The 25694-nt window shown below is 40.4% G+C and overlaps 1 protein-coding gene across 1 annotated transcript in view; it reads left to right on the forward strand.

Moving 5' to 3' along the window:
• LOC124621869 (E3 ubiquitin-protein ligase RNF25) overlaps positions 1 to 25252 on the forward strand; it is a 34170-nt gene extending 8918 nt beyond the window's left edge. The window contains exons 3-6 of the mRNA XM_047147372.1: positions 4347 to 4587; positions 9152 to 9370; positions 18942 to 19169; positions 24707 to 25252. Of these exons, the coding sequence (XP_047003328.1) occupies positions 4347 to 4587; positions 9152 to 9370; positions 18942 to 19169; positions 24707 to 24886 (868 nt within the window). The 3' untranslated portion in view covers positions 24887 to 25252. The remainder of the gene's footprint in view (positions 1 to 4346; positions 4588 to 9151; positions 9371 to 18941; positions 19170 to 24706) is intronic.
• The last annotated feature ends 442 nt before the right edge of the window (positions 25253 to 25694 follow it).

Below are 25694 nucleotides of genomic sequence, written 5' to 3' on the forward strand. Positions count from 1 at the left end.
TCGACCATGGAATCCTAGTTTTCTCACCTCCCGCCTAACTGTCTTAGTACTTGTAGTGGATCCTGATGCAGTTTAGAATTCCTGTCTGATGGTCTGGATAGATGTCTGCCTATTACACATTACGACCCTCTTCACCTGTCGATAGTCTCTGTCAGTCAATAAACGAGGTCAGCCTGTATGCTTTTGTGCTGTATGTGTCCCTTTGCAATTCCATTTCACTATCACTCAGAAATAGTGGACCTAGGTGTGTTTAGGAGTGTGGAAATCTCGTGCACAGATGTATGTCACTAGTGACACCTAATCACCTGACCACTTTCGATGTCCGTGAGTTCCACAGAGCACCCCATTCTGCTCTCTCACAATGTATAACAACTACTGAGATCACTGATATGGAGACCTGGCAGTAGTTGGCAGCATAGTGCACTTAATATGAAAAACATATGTTTTGGGTGTGTTCGGATACTTTCGGTCACATAGTTTATATAATGCTATTTGAGATATGAAGGAATGAATAACACCTGCAGATGATGATGTTATAATGGGAATAATTAAAACTGCCAGAACAATTAAAAACTTATGAATTGTTTGCACAGCACCTGCAGTGAAGGAAGAAAATTCCTCCCACACCCGCAAAAGGGAAACTGTAATATAAATATTCTACTTCACAAGAAAGGAGATGGTATTCACTAAAATTATCACCAACAGCATAGAAGACTCATTAGTTTTTAAGTGGATGTAGGGAAATAGTCAATTTGAAAATCATAATGAAACTCATAAAACAGAGCAGTGAATATAAATTACTACTTTGTTGGGAATTAATAGAGTATGAAAACAGCTTTGCCAGTTTAAGTTAAATTCCTGTTCAAAGCTCTTCCCCATGTTAGTATACTGAGAAATATATATACATCAGTCCTACAGCTTCATTTAGACTTAAATAAAATGCAGAATTGAAAGAAGATTTAGGTGATGAGTCCATAGCACAAAACTAGTCTCGGCAGACCTATCGGAACTGTAGATGCTGTAAAAGTTAAAATGGCATATTTTTGAGCCACCTTTGTTTTTGTGGTATGGTACTGATAAGTAAAATATCACACAATTGTAAAAATGAAGACTTCATGACTGCAATGATATTTTGTTATGTTGTTTATTAAGTCACAATCTATATCAGTAGTTTGTGATTGTTAGCATTTAATGTGCAATATAAAAAATTAAGCTGTTTGCATCAAGTGTAGATGAATGTCTGTTCTGAATGGAAGAACTTAATAAAAGAAATTTGAAAGTAGTTCTGGAAATCAGTTATAATTAGACTAGAATAAAACATAATCAACATATTAAAATTTTAAAAACAATGCACAAACAGAAAAGTTATAGAACCATTTGATGAGTGTTTCCTTTTAGAGCAGTTGAATGCAACACTGGATAGACAGTAAAAGAAATAACGCAATACCGTAAATGGCCCTGGAGAGGTTTTTCTGAACCAGATTTTTAAAAAATTTCCTCTGTGTCTTTACAGAAAGTTGCAATATGGCAGTTACATATCATTTTTTATGCCAAATTCACATTCAAAAGTAAAGGGTCATTCAGCTAACAACGGAGCGTTGCATGTTTAGAATCGAGAGTGGAGACAGGGACATGAACAAATGGTTTAGGGTACAGAGTGCAATGGGAGATGTAATTCATCTTTGAAAGTTCAGATATCAAGCACATTCAGAACGTGCGCGCGTGTGCGATACCCTCTGGTATTATATGTAATTCTAAAATATTTCCGTTTGCTGATGACACTAGCTTGGTAGTAAAGGATGTTATGTGCAACATTGGCTCTGTTTCAGATTGTGCAGTTCATGTCATAAGTTCATGGCTTGTACAAAATAAACTAAAGCTAAATCACAGTAAGACTCAGTTTTTTCAGTTTTTAACACACAATTCAACAAAACCCGACATTTTAATTTCACAGAATGGGCATATGATTCGTGAAACTGAACAGTTCTAATTTCTAGGTGTTCATATAGATAGAAAATGTCGTGGAAAGCTCACTTTCAGGACCTATTCAAAGACTTAATGCTGCTATTTTTACTATTCGAACAGTATCTGAAGTAAGTGATCGTTCGACACAGAAATTAGTCTACTTTGCTTATTTTAGGGCAACTCGTCTCATCCGCAAAGGATTTTTTTTTTTTTTTCTCCGGACATTGGCAATTCAGGCTATAAGTGGTGTAAGTTCATGAACTTCTTCTCGACCACTGTTCACTAGTGTGGGTAGTTTGACATTGGCCTCCCAATATACACTCCTGGAAATTGAAATAAGAACACCGTGAATTCATTGTCCAAGGAAGGGGAAACTTTATTGACACATTCCTGGGGTCAGATACATCACATGATCACACTGACAGAACCACAGGCACATAGACACAGGCAACAGAGCATGCACAATGCCGGAACTAGTACAGTGTATATCCACCTTTCGCAGCAATGCAGGCTGCTATTCTCCCATGGAGACGATCGTAGAGATGCTGGATGTAGTCCTGTGGAACGGCTTGCCATCCCATTTCCACCTGGCGCCTCAGTTGGACCAGCGTTCGTGCTGGACGTGCAGACCGCGTGAGACGACGCTTCATCCAGTCCCAAACATGCTCAATGGGGGACAGGTCCGGAGATCTTGCTGGCCAGGGTAGTTGACTTACACCTTCTAGAGCACGTTGGGTGGCACGGGATACATGCGGACGTGCATTGTCCTGTTGGAACAGCAAGTTCCCTTGCCGGTCTAGGAATGGTAGAACGGTGGGTTTGATGACGGTTTGGATGTACCGTGCACTATTCAGTGTCCCCTCGACGATCACCAGTGGTGTACGGCCAGTGTAGGAGATCGCTCCCCACACCATGATGCCGTGTGTTGGCCCTGTGTGCCTCGGTCGTATGCAGTCCTGATCTTGGCGCTCACCTGCACGGCGCCAAACACGCATACGACCATCATTGGCACCAAGGCAGAAGCGACTCTCATCGCTGAAGACGACACGTCTCCATTCGTCCCTCCATTCACGCCTGTCGCGACACCACTGGAGGCGGGCTGCACGATGTTGGGGCGTGAGCGGAAGACGGCCTAACGGTGTGCGGGACCGTAGCCCAGCTTCATGGAGACGGTTGCGAATGGTCCTCGCCGATACCCCAGGAGCAACAGTGTCCCTAATTTGCTGGGAAGTGGCGGTGCGGTCCCCTACGGCACTGCGTAGGATCCTACGGTCTTGGCGTGAATCCGTGCGTCGCTGCGGTCCGGTCCCAGGTCGACGGGCACGTGCACCTTCCGCCGACCACTGGCGACAACATCGATGTACTGTGGAGACCTCACGCCCCACGTGTTGAGCAATTTGGCGGTACGTCCACCCGGCCTCCCGCATGCCCACTATACGCCCTCGCTCAAAGTCCGTCAACTGCACATACGGTTCACGTCCACGCTGTCGCGGCATGCTACCAGTGTTAAAGACTGCGATGGAGCTCCGTATGCCACGGCAAACTGGCTGACACTGACGGCGGCGGTGCACAAATGCTGCGCAGCTAGCGCCATTCGACGGCCAACACCGCGGTTCCTGGTGTGTCCGCTGTGCCGTGCGTGTGATCATTGCTTGTACAGCCCTCTCGCAGTGTCCGGAGCAAGTATGGTGGGTCTGACACACCGGTGTCAATGTGTTCTTTTTTCCATTTCCAGGAGTGTATATATATATTCTTTACTGTCGTTTCTGGCTAACAATATCAGCTTATTCCCAAGAATTAGCAGCTTTCACTCATTTAATATTGGGCAAAAATCCAATCTGCATTTGGATCGCACTTCCTTAATTCTTGTGCAGAAAGGTGTGCAGTATGCTGCTGCATCCATTTTCAATAAGCTACTACAAGAATTCAAAAATCTTAGCAGTAATCCACATGCTTTCAAATTGAAACTGACGAGTTTCCTCATGGCTCACTCCTTCTATTCTGTCGGAGTTATTTGAAAAGTGAAGCTGGTTCCTATTTTATATTGTTGATTGCATTTACTTAAACTTATGACTTGACATTTTTTGGTTCATAAACATTTCATTTTATCTGTTATTACTTTTATGTTGTAATTTCATATACTGACATGTTCCATGACCTTGGAGATTTGCTCCTCAATTTGGTCTACAGAACTAGTCGTGTAAATAAAATAAATAAAAAATGAAACACTGTCATTGAAGAGCAGAAGTAGACATTTTCATTTGCTTTGACATTTTATTACCTTCTTCATAGAGCTACATGTGTGCTTTTACTGAGATAAAGTATATTATTGTTGTTATTATTATTATTATTATTATTATTATTATTATTATTATTTTCAGTGGCATGCCAGTATCTGTTGAAACTGTTTTACTTCCTGCCACTGCTGATGACACTCTTCAGCAGTATGTCAGGATAACACTAGTCGTGGAACTACCACCAGGATATCCAGATACTGAACCAGTAGTGCATCTGCGAAACCCAAGAGGTTTGGATGACTCTGTGCTAATGAAGATTGAGGAAGAGACTAAAAAGAAATGTGAAGATTATCGTGGACAACCTGTCATTTATGAGCTTATTGAGGTACCACATATTCAGTACTCATATTTATTATTTTATATAAGAATGATATAAATGTATTCTCTATTCTGCTTGTATAAATTAAATAATATAGAAAATGAAATAAATATTAATGAAGAGAGAGATTAAACTTTGCTATTATCAATTAATTTCAATATTGATCAAATTAAAAATAACAAACTGACCTAGGATGCAATAAGTAAATTGTGAAAAAATGCACCACCAAAGATAAGAGGACACATTTGTTTTGAGTTTTGACTGAAATGGTGGACTACACATATTAATTATATTCTACAGGGGGGCATATGTCCTTTTGCAGTTCACATTAGCAGATTTTCCCTTCTTATTGTCAAGGTAGCAGTTAAAGTCTGTGGTGTCTGTGGGCTAACTTTGACCCAGTGATATCACTGATGTGCTGATGTTCACATTTGTATGTGCTTTTCCTGTAGGATGAGCATTTTTACTTCCACTGACTTGTTTGTTAATTAATTCTTTCTTTGATACACATGCATTTTGTATCAAATGACAGTCATCAATGGGATGTTAAATTGTAATTTCCCATTACTCCTTTCTTACTTAATTCAGCCTGATTCACATCTTACCTTTGGTGCTGAGAATAATTTATTAATTATTGCCCATCCAAACATGATGTTTACGGCCTAAAATTACACACAGACATGAATGAAAAATGGCAGTTCCCCTTCAAAATTGATCATGAGGCTAGAATGTATTTGATGGAAGAGAGCTTTGGAACTGTCTTCTACATAATATGTACATAGAACACATGACAACATCCCCTGCACATTCCTGGAGCGTAGTTTAAGAAAGCCTATTATTCTCTTGGCATATGTTTTATATTGCCTGAAGAAATAGATGTCAAAGGGTTGTGTGTATTTTGCAGTTTCAGCTGGAATGATTTTTAAAACTTTAATTTTTCTCCAGAGGCTTCCAGCAGTATTTGTGCATCCTTATGTCCAGACCAGGACTAATGAAGTTCTAGTGACTTTATCGGGAAATATGGAGTCAGAACTGATGGGAAAAAAGTCTTAAAGTTCTCTTGTCATCTTCCTGCTCACACTTGCATCAGCGAAGACAGTTGGAAGGCACCGTTTTTCTGTTTTCCATGACACACGGGGTCTGACTTTCCATTTGGTTCTTGGATACATATATCAACTTCGTCTGCCTATCATCTGTCCATTGATACAGCAACATTGATTGTTTAGCTGTGTGTTGCACTGTTAACAGATTGCAGCATTGACCCAGTGTTTCTCTCTGTTGTTTCATGCATAACATTCTTTTGGAAGAAAGTTCATAGTTGAACTGGCTCTGATCATTGTTCCATACAGAATCCATGTGGATGTTTTCTTTTGTGATGTGCACATTGATTTCAGCAACAAATGTTTGAGCTCTTTGAATTATCTCTTCTATAGTCACCCTTATCTTTTCGTACTTGGAGCATTGCTATACGGCGTGATGTTATCCTAAACTCCTTTTTCAAATTGGTAATAAATCCCAGTGACACTCTAAAATTTTTAAACCCAAGATTTTGGGCCAAAATCCAACACCCATTGTTGTAAATGCCAATATTGAACCAAAGAACTGTGCTTCATCAAATTTGCCATTGCACACTGTTTTATGATATTGATCTGCAGCATACAATGTCCTTTGAAAACTGTACTGCCTTCTCTTTTCTTTGCCACATAGTCCAGTATGCTTTCAATGTTGCTTTTAATCTTCAATTTCGGGTATTTTTTTCTGGAGCTTATCATATATGTTGAAAACTCTGAAGTGACAATCATCATAGATGTTCTCTAGTGTGCTGTCCTCAGACATCATGATGACACTTTCAACTTTAAACTTCGTATCAGGAGGAGGTTGGAATTCACTTTCACTGCTTGTCATTATCAGTACTAGCATCATTTGTGTTTGTGTTACAACAGTATGCGTTTCTAACTGGTGATAACATTTTTGCACTATAATAGATACCAGAAAATGTGTGAATGATTCATCTTTTACACCAGTATCATCTTCATGAAGATCTGATGCTTCACTGTACAAATAACTTCACAAAATGCAACTTCACATACACAGTGCACTGGCTTCTACTAGTCTCGACTGGTTTAGTGGCAGTAAAAGGTCGAATTCATCATGGCATACTCAGCAGCCTCCAATGGGTGAATGCAAAAGTTTGCTGATAAACGAACATCATTGGTGCAGTAAGGGATCTTTAAATGATCCCTCATGGGATTGGGGTGTAAATGTGTTTGTTCAGACCAAATACTTTCCTTGTCATTGAATCAGTCCGGTAGGTTTGAGTTGCGACAGGCTGTGAACTGAAGTAAAAAATGTACACATAGGCAGGTTTGCTTTGTATCCCACTTTCAGTCCCCTTCTCTCACCCCATTTCACTGTATAATACACTACTGGCCATTAAAATTGCTACACCAAGAAGAAACACAGATGATAAACAGGTATTCATTGGACAAATATATTATACTAGAACTGACATGTGATTACATTTTCACGCAATTTGAGTGCATAGATCCTGCGAAATCAGTACCCAGAACAACCACCTCTGGTTGTAATAACGGTCTTGATATGCCTGGGCATTGAGTCAAACAGAGCTTGGATGGCGTGTACAGATACAGCTGCCCATGCAGTTTTAACACGATACCACAATTCATCAAGGGTAGTGACTGGCGTATTGTGACAAGCTACTTGCTCGGCCACCATTGAACAGACGTTTTCAGTTGGTCAGAGATCTGGAGAATGTGCTGGCCAGTGCAGCAGTCGAACATTTTCTGTATCCAGAAAGGCCCGTGCAGGACCTGCAACATGCGGTCATGCATTATCCTGACAAAATGTAGGGTTTTGCAGGGATTGATTGAAGTGTAGAGCCATGGTTGTAACACATCTGAAATGTGACGTCCACTGTTCAAAGTGCCGTCAATGCAAACAAGAGGTGATTGAGACGTGTAACCAATGGCACCCAATACCATCACGCCAGGTGATGCGACCAATATGATGCTGTAAACAGAACCTGGATTATTCTGAAAAAATGACGTTTTGCCATTCATGCAGCCAGGTTCGTCGTTGTGTACATTATCGCAGGCACTTCTACCTGTGATGCAGTGTCAAGGGTAACCGCAGCCATGTTCTCCGAGCTGGTAGTCCATGCTGCTGCAAACGTCGTCGAACTGTTCGTGCGGATGGTTGTTGTCTTGCAAACATCTCCATCTGTTGACTCAGGGATCGAGACAAGGCTGCACGACCCGTTAACAGCCATGCGGATAAGATGCCTGTCATCTCGACTGCTAGTGATAAGAGGCCGTTGGGATCCAGCACGGCGTTACGTATTACCCTCCTGAACCCACCGATTCCATATTCTGCTAACAGTCATTGGATCTTGACCAACGCAAGCAACAATGTCACATTACGATAAACCGCAATCGCGATAGGCTGCAATCCAACCTTTATCAAAGTTGGAAATGTGACGGTACGCATTTCTCCTCCTTACCCGAGGCATCACAACAACGTTTCACCAGGCAACGCCAGTCAACTGCTGTTTGTGTATGAGAAATTTGTTGAAAACTTTCCTCATGTCAGCTCGTTGTAGGGGTCGCCACCCGCTGCCAACCTTGTGTGAATGCTCTGAAAAGCTAATCATTTGCATATCACAGCATCTTCTTCCTCTCTGTTAAATTTCAGGCCTGTAGCACGTCATCTTCGTGGTGTAGAAATTTTAATGGCCAGTTGTGTATTTTTCACCTTTTCAGTGTTAGTGTTGAACCCTTTTGCCTTAATGACACATACATGCCATCTGTTGAAAAATTATTTGTTAGAGAAAGTATATTTTATGGACTATAAGACATCCTTTTTTTCTGCGAAAAATTGCCTCCAAAATTTCAGGTGAATCTTATACTTGAAATTAATATAAAAATGGCCAGCATTTGACTTAAAATTCCTGGCAGTCTTAGAAATGGTTGTATATTCGATGATGTGGGAACTCTATCTCTATCTGACACAAATGAATTCAACTGGCAGCAGCAGTGCTTCGATGGGACGGACATGAGTTGCAAGGATTCACAAGCTTGCTAACACTGTCTCCCTCCCAAACCAGCATCACGAACCCAGAACACTGTCCAGCCTTCAGGGATCTTAAAGGCCAGGCGAGTTGTGTAAACAAAGAACTTTTTTAACATGGTTTTGCAGTTGATAATAAAAATGGTAAAAATGTTATTTTTTTTAATTTGCTTAAACATTAAGGTGTATCTTATAGACTGTAAAATACGGTAATATTGACAATGACAGGAGATAATTTTTTATCTTCTGTTTTTTAAGATATATGTAAAATGAGTTTAAAAGGGTACTGCAATTTTGGGAGTTATAATTTGCTCTCTTTCTTTTACTGATATTCTAGATGGCTAGACTGATTTTTCCCCTTTGACATTTTTTATGTCACAACTGACATCATTTGCTCATTTGCCTAAAGATCTCTCAGGTTAATTTTCTCCATTTCGGCTGGAGATTATAACAGACACATTGATTTTACATTATTTTGTTGCAGCTAGTGAAGGAACATCTGACAGCAAGCAATCTTCCATCTTGCCAGTGTGTTATATGCTTGTATGGATTTCGCGAGGGTGACCACTTTACAAAGACACAATGCTTCCACTATTTTCATTCACATTGCCTGGCATGTCTTGTGACAACTACCGAGAAAAATTTTCATGAAGAACAAGAGAAATTACCAGCCTGGCAGAAGCAACAAAGCGGTACCTTTCAGGTGAGAGAATAGATATAGTACAAGGGCATGCTGAAAAGTAATGTCTCCAGTTTTTTTGTGAAAACTCTTAATTAAAGATTTTTAAATAAAGCAAGATATATTAACAGTCTACATTTTTATTTTATTTGTGAACTCATTTCTCCCAACAGGAGACCACTTTGTTGATACTGTTACTGTAGAATGTTTGACTTTGTTGATGGAGCCACTTCACCACCTCTGTTAGCACCGCTTCATCACTATCGAAGTGAAGTCCTCAAATGTGCTCCTTAATGTTTGGAAACCCATGAAAATCATATGAGCCCTAGTCGGAATTGTGTGGATGAGGATCAGTGACAGTGATTCCAAGGCATTTGATTGCTGTATATGTCACAGTGTTTGTGTGTTGTGTTGTCCTGCTGAAGGAGAGGGTGCTCCATGTGTAGACATTTTCTACTCTTAGAAGCTATATTATAGTATATTGTTCCTCACACACCAACATAGTAAGTTAAACACTCCCATGTTACCGCTACAATTCGGAGCCCTCTAGCGGCAGAGGGTTACAGCTTGTGTCAGTGCAGCTGGAAAGTAGACAGAGTAATACGCTTGACGTGTAATACCTCGAATGATGCTGAGAACAGAATAAAAATTCAGAGGCATTATTTTTCAGCACGCCTAATCAGAGTAAGAGTATATGACATCAAAAATCCTGATTGTAATGCAAACAATGGCAGGAGTAAATATTTGGGACAGTGAAACCTCAGAAAAACCGTTGTTTCCTCTTATAAACAAAACCTTTATTGTTTCAAACACATTAAATGTTTCACAATTTTTTTTTGGATAACCCTTTCCTGTGGGCAGTGCAAAAGGCTGCTGACTACATAATAAATTGTACACTTGTTTCAAACCGAGCTTGGCTGGCAATCAAATCCAGAACCTTTGCCTTTGTCTCTGTGCAGTAGAGTGGAAACTGAAATTAAGTGAGATGGACAGGATGCGATATTGTGAGAGTAATTTGACAGAGCACTGAAAAACCTAAGTTGAAACAACTCACCTGGGATGGACATTTCATGTAACCAACCAAGATGAAACTATTCCAGTTGATATTCAGGATTTATGAGCCAGGCAAAATACCCCCTGACTTCAAGAAGAAGAAGAATGTAAAAATCCCATTTCCTGAGAAGGTGGGTGTTGACCAGAGTATTGCCAAACCATCAATTTAATACAGAAAAAGTGCAAAATGTTAATACCATTATATTTACAATATAATGGAATCAAATGGAGAATATATATATATATATATATATATATATATATATATATATATATATATATATATATATCTCTCTCTCGCACGCGCACACACACACACACACACACACACACACACACACACACACACACAGTCTCTGGCAGCTGGAGCCACACTATGAGCAGCAGTAGCAGCAGCAACAGTGCATGATGGGAGAGGCAACTGGGTGGTGGTAAGGAGGAGGCTAGGATGAGAAGGGGGAGGGATAGCAGGATAGAGGTGAGGGATGATTTGTACTACTGGGGAGCATGCAGGAACGAAGTGCGGAGAAGGTGGTGGGCTGGGTGCTGACAGGAGGTTAGACAAGTGGGGGGGGGGGGGGGGGTAAAGGAGAGGAGTAGAATGACGTTGGTGGAATAAAGGGCTGTTGTGAGTGCTGGAATAGAACAGAGAAGGGGCTAGATGGGTGGGGACACTGGCTAACAGAGGTTGAGACCAGGAGGGTTGCGGGAACTTAGGGTATATTGCAGGGAGAGTTGCCAACTGCGCAATTCAGAAAAGCTGGTGTTGGTGGGAAGGATCCATGTGGCACAGGCTGTGAAGCAGTCACTGAAATGAAAAATGTCATGTTGGGCGGCATGCTCAGCAACAGACGGGTCCAGTTGTTTCTTGGTCAGAGTTTGTCAGCGGCCATTCATGCAGACAGACAGCTTGTTAGTTCTCATGCCCACATAGAATGTAGCACAGTGTTTGCAGCTTAGCTTGTAGATCACATGACCGGTTTCACAGGTAGCCCTGCCTATGACGGGATAGGTGATGTTTGTGACCAGATTGGAGTAGGTGGTGGTGGGAGGATGTATGGGATAGGTCTTGCATCTAGGTCTGTTACAAAGAAACGAGCCATGAGGTGAGGGGTTGAGAGCAGTGGGGTTGTATATGGATGGATGAGTACATTGTATAGGTTTGGGGGATGGTGTAACACTACTGTGGGAGGGGTGGGAAGGATAATGGGCAGGACATTTCTCATTTCAGGGCATGACAAGAGGTAATCGAAACCCTGACGGAGAATGTAATTCAGTTGCTCCAGTCCTGGGTGGTACTGAGTTACAAGGAGTATGCTCGTGGCCGGACAGTGAGGCTTTGAGAGGTGGCAGGTGACTGGAAAGATAAGGCAAGGGAGATTTGTTTTTTGTACAGGGTTGGGAGGATCATACTGGTGTGTAAAGGCCTTAGTGAGATCCTCAGTATATTTCGAGAGGAACCACTCGTCACTGCAGATGTGACAACCACAGGTGGCTAGGCTGTATGGAATGGGTGGCAGCTGTCGAAGTGGAGATACTGCTGGTGGTTAGTATGATATGGACAGAGGTACTGATGTAGCCATCTTTGAGATGAAGGTCAACATCTAGGAAGGTGGTTTGTTGTGTTGAGTAGGACCAGGTGAAGCAAATGGAGAACTTTTGAGATTCTGGAGGAATGTGGGTAGGGTGTCCTCACCCTCGATCCGGATCGCAAAGATGTTATCAATGAAGTTCTGAAACATTTCACAATCTGCTGCAGCTTAAAAGATTCAGTCTGAATACTTGTTTTGGTTTTATGCAAGACTTATGAACTGAATGGGATCTTGTGTTGAAACCAGTAAGTGTACATAACATGGTATCTTTGACTGCAAGGAAGAGTGTTGTTTGATTTCCAGTGATATTTGCAGCTGTTGGATTTCATATTGAATATGCAGCAGAATTTTTGTAACTTCTAAATCCCATTTATTTTTGTTCACTAGGGTTCATTTAGATTGATGGAATCTCTTGTAGAAGAATGTGGAAAAATATTATGAATATGAAAAATTACTTTTCAGGGTTCAAAATTTAAGGAGCTGTACTAGTGTGTGTAGAGAGTTGCCTACAGAACTTCTGTGCAATCTTTTCTTGAAATATTACCTGATTAGGTTTTGTACAATACTAAAATGGCAGAAACAACAAGAAATTTTGGAAAATAGCTGTGAAATTTGCTTAGAGCTTGTTTAAACAACACAACTTGATTATACCTTTGTGTAATCTCCAGCAGGTGGTATTAAGGAAATGTGTTTTAAACAGTGTGTATGATCATTTTAAAAAATAAGGAATGTTTCCAGAATATGAGATTATTCTAACTGACCACACAAATAATTATGCAGAGGTAATAGTTTTTGCTTTGTACCATCTGTGAATGAATTAGCTATGTGCTAGTGTAAGGTAGTCTGTTACAGCATAATGTTTTTTGGAGTGTGAGGTATGGTAACACACCATCAGTGTATCATTGATCCTGATTAATTTCATCAGCTATTTTTGACTTATGTTGGGATTCTGATCCTTGCTTGAGTTATCTTAGAAACAAATATCCTTACACATACAACTAACACATTTTTCATTTTTGGCTTGTTTATTTGTGCAAACCACTGCATCTCGCCATCAAAATTTCTTCTTCACAAAATATCACTCAGTAAAGGAACTGTCAAGGAGTTGAGCCGTATCCATTATGGATCAAATTCACTTAATTTGGTGCGTTTCACAATTCTCTTCCTGAGTCAGCTTGCATGTACACTCGGAGATTCCTAGATGATACCTTTGAATAAGCAGTACTTACTTTTCTGTCATCCCCTCAGCTTTACTTCCACCATTGGTAGAGCAAATGCCCGTGGAAGGCAAAGGTCCTGAGTTAAAGTCTTGGTCTGGCACACAGTTTTAATCTGCCAGGAAGTTTCATATCAGTGCACACTCTGCTGCAGAGTGAAAATCGTTCTGGAAATGTGATCTTCCTTCCTTTTTTTTTTTTTTCTCCTCCTTCACTGATATCAGGATGTAATATTTGGATTCTGCTGAATAGCTAATGGCTGTATTCCCCCCACCCCGCCACCCCTCATCAATAAAGGAAGAAGGTGTTTTGCTATTTACCAATTAAATGTCTCATTACTTATCATCTAACACACACTGCCACTGATAAACCAACCACAGTTGAAAATATCAGCAACTCTTTCACAGTGGTTGATCACTGGAATGCCAAAAATATCATTAGACAATATCTTGTTAAGTGCAGTTTTTTAATTCCCCCACTTGTAGCAGAAGGTTTATTTTTGACTGTTTATAAAAATCGTTGCTTTGTTGGAAACATTTGTTCACTTCTGCTTTTGTCTGCTATGTGTTGTCCGATTCAGAGCATGTATCGGCTTGTAAATCCACTTTTATGCGCAGCTGTCCAGTGAATAATTGCGTAAATAGAAATACACTGACAAGCCAAAGAAACAGGTACATCTGCCTAATATCATGTAGGGCCCTGCGAGCACACAGAAGTGCCACAGCAGAATGTGGCATGGACTCGACTAATGTCTGAAGAAGTGCTGTAGGGTATTGACACCATGAATCCTGCAGGGCTGTCCATAAATCCATAAGAGTATGAGGGGTGGAGATCTCTCCTGAACAGCATGTTGCAAGGCATCCAAGATGTGCTAAGAATGTAACTGTCTGGGGAGTTTGGTGGCCAGCAGAAGTGTTTAAACTCAGAAGAATGTTCCTGGAGCCACTCTGTAGCAATTCTGTACATGTGAGGTGTTCCATAGTCCTGCTGGAATTGCCCATGTCTGTCGGAATGCACAATGTACGTGAAAGGATGCTTATGTACAAGTCACCTGTCAGAGTCGTATCTAGACATATCAGGGGTCCCGCGTCACTCCAGCTGCACATGTCCCACACAATTACAGTGTCTCCACCAATTTGAACAATGCCCTGCTGACATGCAGGGTCCACAAATTCATGAGGTTGTCGCCATACACGTACATTTCCATTTGCTCGATACAATTTGAAACGAGACTTATCTGACCAGGCAACATGTTTCCAGTCGTCAGCAGTCCAATGTCTGTGTTGACGGGCCCAGGTGAGGGGCAAAGCTTTGTGCCACACAGTCATCAAGGGTACGCAAGTGGGCCTTCGGTTCCGAAAGCATATATCGATTATGTTTCTTTGAATGGTTTGTATGCTAACACTTGTTGATGGCCCAGCATTGAAATCTGCAGCAATTTGTGGAAGGGTTGCCACATCAACAATTCTCTTCAGTCGTTGTTGGTTCCATTCTTGCAGTATCTTTTTTCAGCCGCAGTGATGTCAGATGTTAAGTCCTATAGTGCTTAGAGCCATTTGAATCACTTTTTTTTTTATTAAATTGAAATTAATTCTGAATAGGTAAATACATAATTTCTTAATAGAAAATACAATTGCCAACATCTTCTTTTCTATATGTGAATAGTTCCAAAATCTTTGGCACATAGCTAATACATTATTCAGTATCATTATCATTCCTATATATCAGTACAGCACCAACGCCAAATGGTGAGACCTTCTTGGCCACAATAAGTGGACATGATTGTAAAAATGATGTAAGAGAAGGGCACTGAGTGCAGCATATACTTTATCTTTGTGGAAGTGCACTCACAGACAACTATCCATCTACAAGGGACACATTCCTTCCGCAACTAGTTCAATGATTGAATAATATGGGCTGCTTGTGGGAGGGACTGCAAATTGATAGCTGTTACATAGTGATCAGTGGACTTGATCCCTTTTTTGTTTAGGAGGTACCTGAGGTATCCCACTTGCTCTTGGAAAAAAAATAAGAAAATAACATATGTCTAAGCAGCACTTTAGCCATTTGTAACGTGATGTATTTCCCAACCACCCCCGATTCATAGTGCTTGTACCGATGACGTCATCTAGACAGTTAGTGCAAGTGGATACAAACATGGATAACTCTTCCAGCTACCTCTGGAAGGTTGCAGGAGCAGGAGAGATCCCAAAAAGCAAGCCCTTGCATTTGTATAAGCCAAAGGGAGTGTTGATAACTGTGTTGTTTTGCAGTGCCTCGTCCGATGGTATTCACAAATATGCCTCGGCAAGGTCGGTCCAAGAATAATAATCTCCTCCAACAAGCTTTGAGAGTTGGTTTCCTAGACGTGATGTATGATAGGATTTTACTTGTGCCTGGGCATTGATTGTTAATTTAAAATCTCCGCAAAGTGGGACCGAGCTATACTAGCGCCTGAACATTAAGTGTTGATTTAAAATCTCCACATAGGTGGATGACACCATTAAGTTTTGTGACTACTACCATGAGCATAGCTCAAGTGCTTGTTTTATGTGGTTCAATCAGTAGAGACAGTAAAGTTCCTGCTTAATAGCTGCCCATAATGAAACTGGAATGGGCAATGCTTGGCAGAAATAGGACAGAGTTTCTGGTCACAAGAAGATACAAGTCTGGAAATCTGTGGTGCACCCCAGGCCAGGTTTGAATAAGGATTAAATGAGGCACAGAGGTAGTCAAGATCCTGGAAGGCAACTCTATCAAAGAAGGCCTGAACGTTGTCATTGGTAGAGAATCAAAATAATGAGAAGGAATCCAGACTGAAAATGTTTCTGGCTGAGTGACTGTTGACAGCAAATTGTGATATCAGCCATGTGACCTTATTATAGACCTAAAGTGCGCTTCATTTATGACGGCGGCCAAGTTTAGGTTTGTTCTGCACATCTGACGTCACAAAACACAGTCAGCCAGTGAACAGAGAATGACATTGCCAGAGCTCGACTGCAGTGCAGATCACGGACGAGTGGCTTCAGTTTTAGAAACGTTCAGTCATAAATAAAGTAACTGAACAAAAGCAATGTCTTGATAGCAGACTTTCTTTTATAGAAAGTTTGGAAAAAGCATTCTTTATACCAATTGCTTCATATTCTATTAATTAATTAAACCAAACAAGCAATAAGCCTCCTAATTCAGGCGATAGCAAGGAAAGGTGTTTGTATCATTCTCACAAACCGCTTTTTCGCAATAAAGAACAGCGGTAATTGTTTATTTCCTATTGTACATCGACGAAACGTGAATAATTCATAGTCACACCAACAGTGTTTGTCGGTATTTTGCGTGACATTTAGAGTCCTTCAGAAGCACATTAAAATGACGAGCTGCGTGAGCAAAATGGTTAAGGTGTTTGTCTTCTGAGAGGAAGGTTCAGAGTTCATACCTTGTTCAATGCTTAATATTTTGTTTATTTAAAAACAATATCGAAGTGTCTTACTTCATGAATTTTATTCGTTTGAATGTAATTTTTTGAAATGTCTAGTTCTTTGTCTTTTCATTATAATCATAATAAGTTTTCGGTTTTTCTAATTTTGTCCTCCAATATTTCTTTTCACAGCAATTAAAAACAATGAAAAGGCGCACATACAATATTCATTTTATCTATTTTGTTTATGTATCTTCTCTTCCGCAGTCGTGTTTTACTATTCATATTGAAATATATTCTTTGTGACAGTATTAAAAGTATTATAAGTATTATTTAGAGCAGAATCTTGGCTCATACGTTGCCGAGTTACTTGATAATCTGACGCAATTCTTTGCTTCGCTGCTTTGGCAACATCATCATATTCAATGTTTTCGTCAACTGATCTATGTTTTGGCAAGTATTTGCTGTCCGTTGTGACAAACACGAATTTTTTGCGCATTGCGCCTCGCTGACAATATATTTTAGTTTCTATGTTTTATTACGTCCACAATTCAGTTTTGTGTACTTCGCCAATTTTAATCAGAACTTTTTAGGAAAAAGCAAAATGACTCTAGTATAAATAAAACTTTTGTTACAGTCGCGAAAGACGGAATATTTCTCAATATTACATACGACACCAATCTGGTACTTAAATTAAATGAGATATTGTTATACAGTAAATTTTATATGAAATTTAGGTATATTGTCCACATTTCGTTCTCAACATTGTGGCAACTAAAATCGACTGTACGGAAAGTATATACTATGGACTTTTACCTCTTTTTAACTCTTCAAAATTTCATGCAACGGTTTACTACATTTAATGCTGCACAATAACTGCGTTGAACATTGAAACAAAATTAAGTCATTTATGGGGGGGGGGGGGGGGGGGGGGATCAGTCAAGAAGATGTGTAAAAATCAAATTTTTGGGCCAAATAGTTTTTGTGAAATCGAATGATAAGTGTGTCAAAGCAGTCGGAACACCACGTGTCTGCACAGGCGAGCAGCAGTGATGACAAAATCGTGCACAGCGCGGAATGCGGGGAGCGCGTCTCTGTAGCAGCGAAAGGGTTAATGTGGCCGTGGTGGCTTTGCTTCATAAACTGCGCGCTTCCACTTAAACGTAAGTTTGCGAACTATGCTATACTATAGCGCTACTTCTCTTGGCGCGTGCGTTGTTTGCAATTGGCAACGCAGCAATCTCCCCCGTCTGGGCGGGCATGCGCGAGCCGCCAAGATAAAAGAATTCAACTATAGACTATTGCGAATTTATCCTGGAGGGCTTTGAACTGTGATCATATGCTACCAACGTAGAAAAGAGTGGAACTAATTCTGGGGAGGTTTACCAAGTAAACTTTGTCTCCTGTGTCCACCTGGAGAAAGAGGTCATTGTTTGCGTTTGTGGTATATATAAACAGCTTGTTAGCTAAGGATTGAATGGGGAACTATTGCCTGAAGTTGCATGCACCATTCCTTGATGTATGCAGAGGACTAGATCTGATTGTCCTGATGGTTTACAGCAGACCGTTGGGAGATGTTCATTTTTTCCACAACAGGCACAGTGCTCCCAGTGATCTGGACACTCAGCACATGCATGTGCTTGGAAGCAGTCAGGGCATGATGGGAGTCGCCACTGCAGATGGCAGTGGGATAAGACTGGCTATTCAGAGATCATTGATACATCTAACGTTGATTGTGAATCCCATAGACCCTGTCTTGGAAGTGGTTTATGGGTATTTCCTGGCCCTGGAGCACTGTGTGGCATGTGGACTGTTGCTACTTGCGGTCAGGTCATGACATGCTAGTTTGCTGGCTATGCGATTTTCGAAGAGTGGACCTTCCAATCCAGAGTTGCGTAGTTTGGAGTGTGGCATGTGTAGTTGTGGGTCTGGAGCCAATTGGACAATTAAAGAGTTGGCATATGAAGTTTTGAATAGGGGTTGTGGCAGTGTGATGTAATAAATAGTGTGTAAGGTGAAATATATATTGTAGTAGAATATGATCAAAAATGAACAGTAAAATTTTATCTTTAGAAAAATGCTATTTGTAACTTACAGAAGTAATTGTTTCAAAACAAACACTTATTCTTTATCTAAAGTACATTAATGTAGACAGTTTTGAGCTAGTGACACACCAGTAGCTATTCAGGGCTACGTTTCATAATTTGTGAAATTAATTTAAGTAAATGGAAAGTGGCTTACATTAAAACATTTAAATCATTGGACCAGTATGTGAACAGTGTACTGATATGTTGAGTTTTAGTGTGTCTTTTTAACAGGTGTTGTGCCCAGTGTGCCGAGAACCAATCACATATGACATGGACCTGCTTTCTTCTGCCCCACCTCCTATGGATGTAGAAAATGCGAGGCAATTTGAATTGAGTGATGATCTTCGTAGCCTACAGCAGCAGATGGCATCACTATTTAGTTATCAGAAACAGCGAGGTGGAATTATTGATCCAGAAGCAGAAGAATCAAAACTTGTTTTGGTGACAGAAACACCGGAGGTAAATCTAGACAAGAAGCTGTTCATAGCTGCTTTGTGTGTGTGTGTGTGTGTGTGTGTGTGTGTGTGTGTGTGTGTGTGTGTGTGTTTGTGTTTGTGTTTGTGTTTGTGTTTGTGTGTGTGTGTGTGTGTGTGTGTGTGTGTGTGTGTGTGTGTTTGTGTGTTTTGCACAGTAGTGAAGATGAACAAGTGCTCATATCTTTCAAGGTGCACTTTTTAGAGAACATGTTTATTTGACATTTACTTCAAATAAGCATTCCTTCAGATAATATCCCTGAATACTGACCACTCCTGGGACACCATGTATTTCCAAATTATCCTCTCTCTGCTGCCACCTCCCTCCCGCCCCCCTCTACTCCGTCCCCCCTACCCTTGATCCCCTCTGTTCTTTCATCCTTCTCCTCTTCATTCATCCTTCAGTTTCAAAGTTATTGAATGAATAACAATTCCACAGGCATGGACTCTACATTGTTTTGATCTGTTATTTAGGCACAGATTTTTAAATTTAAGGTAGGAGTCTTCATTTTTTGTGTAATATGCAATTGTATACATTATGTTTATTGTCGCACTACATATGGCTTGCTGAAGCAAAGTTCCACTTTCACGCGCTACTGACTTGCCCTTAGAAAACATTTTAGTACAGGAGTCCTTTTGTAGCACTTTTTGCAAGGTGTAAATCTTAAAAGTCAAAACCGTGATCTCTTTGAACTTTTATATTGATTACAAAACTTAATACTTAAAAGTATAAATTGAAAGAGACCTTGAAAAAATTTTTGTATGGCTTTCTTGTGCCATAACTCAGTAAAAATATTTCCTGGTTTTTGTTTTCCACAAAATTAAAGCAATTGCTGCTTGTATAGGAAGTGCAGACACATCTAACTTGGCCAGAAGATCATCATCATAGGAGCCATAAAAAGGCATTCGTGGAAAGGGAAAGAAAGGTGTATGAGGAAGTATTGGGAGTCAAAAGGTAGGGAAGAAAAAACAAGGAAGGACGATTAAGATTTTTATAAAAGGAATGGACTAGCAGCAGAACACCTGGTTTAAGAAGATGGAATGTCATAAGGCAACATGGTACAGCTATGATGTGTTGATTAAATCTGAGGTTGACTGCATAATAAGTGATCAAGACATTAAGTACAGTCACAGATGTCATCTTCCATAGCCCTAGGTAGTTATCACCATCATTTAGTAATGAGAGATGGATTAGTCAGGAAAAGGGGCATCAAGCTAAGAAAGTAAGATAAGAAAGTGTAGGTGAAAGAAAAGAAATGCAAAGAAGATTTTCAGAAAATAGTAATGAGCAAAATACCAAGAAATGAAATGCTGTTATAAGAAGAGGACTGAGGAGGGTTCAAACCAACAATGGTCAAATTGGCAGAAAAAGTGTGCAGATGAACCAGTGGTTGGAAAGATGGAAAGAAACATTGAAGTGTAAAGATTGAGTTGCAAAGAAAACCAAGGTATTTTGTATATGGTTTCAAGAGAAACAGAGGAAGCAAGAAAAGAATACACTGAGAAGAAAATGGTTAAAAGATTGGTAGTGGGACAGAAAAAGAAATTAATGAAAGAGTGGGCAAAAATGGTGGAAGAGAACAGTGAGGGAAGTGAGGTACCCAGTGGAACGGTTAAGGCTAAGAAAAAGGGATGTTGGATAATGTCAGGATTATCTATAAAGAAGGAATAAAAGTTGACAAAGTACAGAAAATCAGAGACGTGGAAAGAATATTTTGAAGAGTTGCTAAAATACAAGGTAAATGTAATGGAACAGGCAAATGAGGAGCATGGGGACATAAAGGGTGTCAAGATAGACCTAACGTGGACAGAATTAGAGGAAGTGTTAAAGACCGTGAAAGAAGGAAAAGAGCCTGGACTGGATGAATAAGTGTGGAATGTGAGAGTAGCTGTCACTGTTGGAGTATATGGAATGAAGGGAGGACATCTGAAGACTGGAAAAAGGGAACCATTGTTTCATTTTTGAGAAGGGTTGCAAGAAAATCTCAGAATTATAGAGAAGTTAATTTTGATGTGCCATGCAGCCAAGGTATTTAATAAGATGCTAGAAAAGAAAGTACAGAAGATAATAGGAGGAGGACTGTATGGATTTAGACCATTAAGGTCGACAAGTGATCCAATTTTTGGTGTAAGGCAGCTCCAGGAGAGAAACTATGGTAATGATTTAGTAATGGTATTCCAGGATATTGAGATGGTGTATGATAGTGTGAAAAGAAGCAAGCTCTCCACAACTTGGTAGTCCAACCTTAGGCCAATCCCAATCCCTTGCCACAGTAATCATATTACTGTGGAAGTCCCAGATGCAGGGCCTGCCAAATCTACTCACCCAGCAATTCCTATTCCAGTCCTGTCTTTGTGTTCCAGCTCAGCTTTTTATACTGGTATGACTAACAACTAGTTATCCATCAGCATGAATGGCCAAACTGTGACCAAGAGCAAAGTGGAGCACCCTGTTGCACAACATGCAGCTGAACATAGAATGCTTTATTTCAGCGGCTGCTTCACAACCTGGGCCATCTGGATTCTTCCCTCCACCACTAGCTTTTCTGGACTGCTGAGATGAGAGTTATTCTTAAAACGCTTCCTCTGTTCCCGAAATCATCCCAGCCTTAACCTACAATAACATGTTGTTCCCATACCCTTTTCCCCTTTTCTGCTCGTCTCCTTTTGGTTCCTTTCTTCCCTTTCCTCCCTCACCCACAGCTTCCTGAAGCTGCACAGGGTTGCCTTGTCTGCTGCCTCTAGCTCCTGCATGCTCTGCCAAGCAGCACTGTTTCCTCTTCCCTGTTGTGTACATTGCTATCCCTGCCCCTTCCCCACTTCACTGCTACTCATTTCAATAAGTCTGGCCTGAACAGCCAGAGATAGTGGTCATGTGTATGTAAAGTGTGCTTGGTTGTATGAATGTTTGTGTGTTTCATTTTCCGATGAAGGCTTTGGCCATAAGCTTAAAATGGAACAGTCTTTTCATTGTGCCTGTCTGCAACTCAATGTGTCATCTATACGGTGAGTAGTAATCTATCCTTTCCCTGATTGTTGAAAAACAGACTTTAATTTTTTAAGTATAAGTGACAATCAAAAACTTCCCATTTGAGGGCATTGCTACTGCTTATATGCAACATAGAAGTGTACACATTCCACTTTTAGCCTGCCCATGCTTGCCTGTTACCAGGCAGGCAAGCTGCCGCACGTAAGCTGGAGAACAGGCAGGCTGCCATACTCCCATCCAAGTCAAGCTATGCCCAACCCAAGCAGGCTAAGGGAATCTTGCTTTGCTTGCCTGCCCATCTTCCCACTGTGCTACGCTACATTGCAGTCTGTTCTGTACATTTACATTGTAGTGCTATGAGTAGTGTTCGGAAGTTGATGAAAAGTTCCTTTTCGTTGTATTTTGGGATTATTTATTCATTTCAAAGTGAACGGTTTTCACTGCAGCTTCACCCTCTTTTGACCAGTGCTGACTGTTCTCAATTCGAACCATCGTCAGGTCGCCTCTAATGTAAGTGTTTTCTGTAGTAAGCAGAGCCATTGCGGAAAGTCGAAACCTTTGGTACCTATCAACTTGAAGATGTTTAGCATACTGCAACGGCAACTAAAGTAAGCTTTCGGGAGTCTTTTTTCTGTAACCTTAGTGCATTTCAGCCAAATATGACCCCAGTTATACTAATTTTAATTTCTTTTTCTTGGATGTGTATTTTGAGTTCACTGAATTCAGTGGCCAAAATAGTGCATTCTAAATTCCCCAAATGTCTTGTAGCTAATGCAAAGTTCATTTTTCATATTATGTTAATCTAAAAAGTACATGTCTGAAAGAAGAAGAAAGTATGTTATAGGTATACCCTCTGAGAGCCATATTTTTTTCCTATTTCAGTCAATGTTTGCCCTAAATGTAGAAATCCTGTGTACTGCTAAATGGCCTGAAGTCCTTAGCACACATTTCCACACACCTGTCAGACACTAAGTCTTTGTCATCATTCAGAATGTTTATGGAGGGACGAAACTGATTGTCAAATTTATGAACATATTCTAATATACTATAGGTCCCTGAACAACTATTTGTAGCTTTTTACACAATTTGCATTGTGAGACACCTACCGATTTATGTGAAGCTGCTTCTTAAACATATGAAACCTTCTTCCCTGCTGGACTTGGGCTCTGTTTAGTGACTGGTATATGTTTCCCAATTCTTAATTTCTCCTCTGTCTCCTTCAGTATGGTTTGTTCATTTTGGTGCTTCCATCATCATGATAATGAGCCGCAGTGAAACTACCTACACAAGCATATACCTGTCTGGTCTGTAGTCACATTGGATTGATAGCATAATCTGTTGTCAGATGCAGCAGGCAGAGCAGATCCAATGAAGCTTGCCAGGCTTGTGGCAACCCAAGTTGGCCTGCATTAGTACTCATGAACTCTTGTGCCTCACTGTGGCAGGTTGAGCTGTTTTAATGGTAACAGTGGAAATAGAAGCAGGCAGGCTAGAAGGAGAATTTGTACACCTCTGATGCAACACGGCATGTCTCTGAGGCAAGGGACTAGTGTGGCATTCGTATCTTCCCGACATTGGGTAAATGCGGAAACTTGAACAATGGTGATGTTATTACCAAATGCTTACAAACAAGAACAACATGCTGTTATTCTTTTCTTGCTGGCAACAGACAAACACTGGTAGGCATCTGTCATAGACTGAAGAATGTGTGTGGGGCAACACATCTGTCGAAAACAACCAGTGTGGAATGTTGTGCACCAAGGAGTGCTGCTGCTTCATGATAATGTATATCCCTATATCACAAATGTCGTAATACAGAAGTTACACCGACTGAAGTGGGAGACACTTGAGCACCTGTCCTATAGTTCTGATCTCTCCTCTTGTGCTTATCACACCTTTGGTCCCTTAAGAAAGGCCATGAAGGGTTGACAATTCCTGTCGGCTGAGGGTGCGCAGCAGGTGGCTATGGGTAGCAAGTGGTTACGGGTTTCTTCAGGCAGAAGAACACAGTGTTTTACCAAACAGGTATCTTCAACCTGGTGCATTGGTGGGGTGATTACCACAGTGCTCATGGCAATTGAAATACCAATTCTGGACTGTACTACCTTTGAAAGCAAAATTTTTAACCGGCTCTTATACTTTGATGTGGGACTTCTTTTAGTTGATCATAGAAGAAAGTGCATGCTGAGCACTTGGCTTCCTAGTTCTGAATAGGCTGAAATCGGGGGACCCAACAGTAAGTAGAATCTTAAACCCATCCTATGACAGAGCATTTCCTGCTCCATCACAGGTGCTAACAGCAACTCCTCTGCAGAAAAGTGCTGTAAGTGTAATAAAGTGTAGATTTAATATGTGATGGAGGCAGAACTAGATTGCTTGGTAGTATATATACTGCGTAGAACTTGTTTGCTCTTTTCACTGCACCTTCTTCTATTAGCACCCAGGAAAAAGTTTATAGAGTGTACATGTCTTCGTAGACTGAACTAAAATGGTGGACATTTTTGCTCAATGCTTGTCTGTGTGTGAACTTACAGAGTGAGGACACTGCTGGATCCAGTATACCACAACAACCACTCCCACGGTTAGCTCCTGTTGTGCCACCAGGGAGTAGGGATTGGAGGAGGGGCCAGGGTATGAGGAGCAGGGCTGCCTTTAGGGGACGCAGAGGCTCTTCACGTGGTAAACCACCTCAACAGGCTGCTACATCTAGATGACGTTGGCTGATTAAAGGCAGCAGCATAAATAAAATAAATGGAAAGAGAAAAAGAGCACATGGACAGCTTTAAATGATCACTTTTTCACACAGGAGTTCAGGAGATATAAGTTCCTTGTTGTTCTGTATGTGTTTCTCCTGTATTACAATGCTGAGATTATTTATATGAGCTTATTTTACACTGATTTGTACATAGATGTATTTATGTTTCTTGTTTGTATAGAAAATTTGCAATGTAGAACCCAAACTTCAAATTTTTGTTCTTTGAACATGAGGCAGCTAAATTATTATTATAATTATAAATAATACTCTTTGTATGATATTAAACATATGTGTTTACTTTGTGAAATAAATTGTGAATTGCTAATGTGTTATAACAAAGTTGGTCAGTGTGCATTTAGTAAGTCTGCATGCTTTTGTGACCATTGTTATAGAAGATTTTACCTTCAGTGTGTGTCCTTTCTTTCTTCTTCTGGGTCTCATAACCACTTCCTCAAAGAGATACAAGGCAAAATCATGGAATTTGACTGTATGTTATATGGCCTGCTCTTCAGGTTTCCTTAGTTTGTTATTTAGAAGCATGTAATTATTTCTGTGAATCATGTGTGGACCTAAGAGAGGTCTCTAGAGATTACTATAGGCGGAGCACATTGAATTACCAAGAAATCATGCATTTGGTGTGTTGAGGATTACATTTCATTTTTCATTTTATTTTCCTGCAATTCAAAATTTTGCACCTGTATTTTGTTGAAGTTGGTCTACTGTAAATTAAAATTTAAAAGGAGTCTTTGATATTTGTTTGTACAAAG

This window comes from Schistocerca americana, chromosome 1, assembly GCF_021461395.2.
Source record: "Schistocerca americana isolate TAMUIC-IGC-003095 chromosome 1, iqSchAmer2.1, whole genome shotgun sequence".
NCBI classification, from domain to species: Eukaryota; Metazoa; Arthropoda; class Insecta; order Orthoptera; family Acrididae; genus Schistocerca; species Schistocerca americana.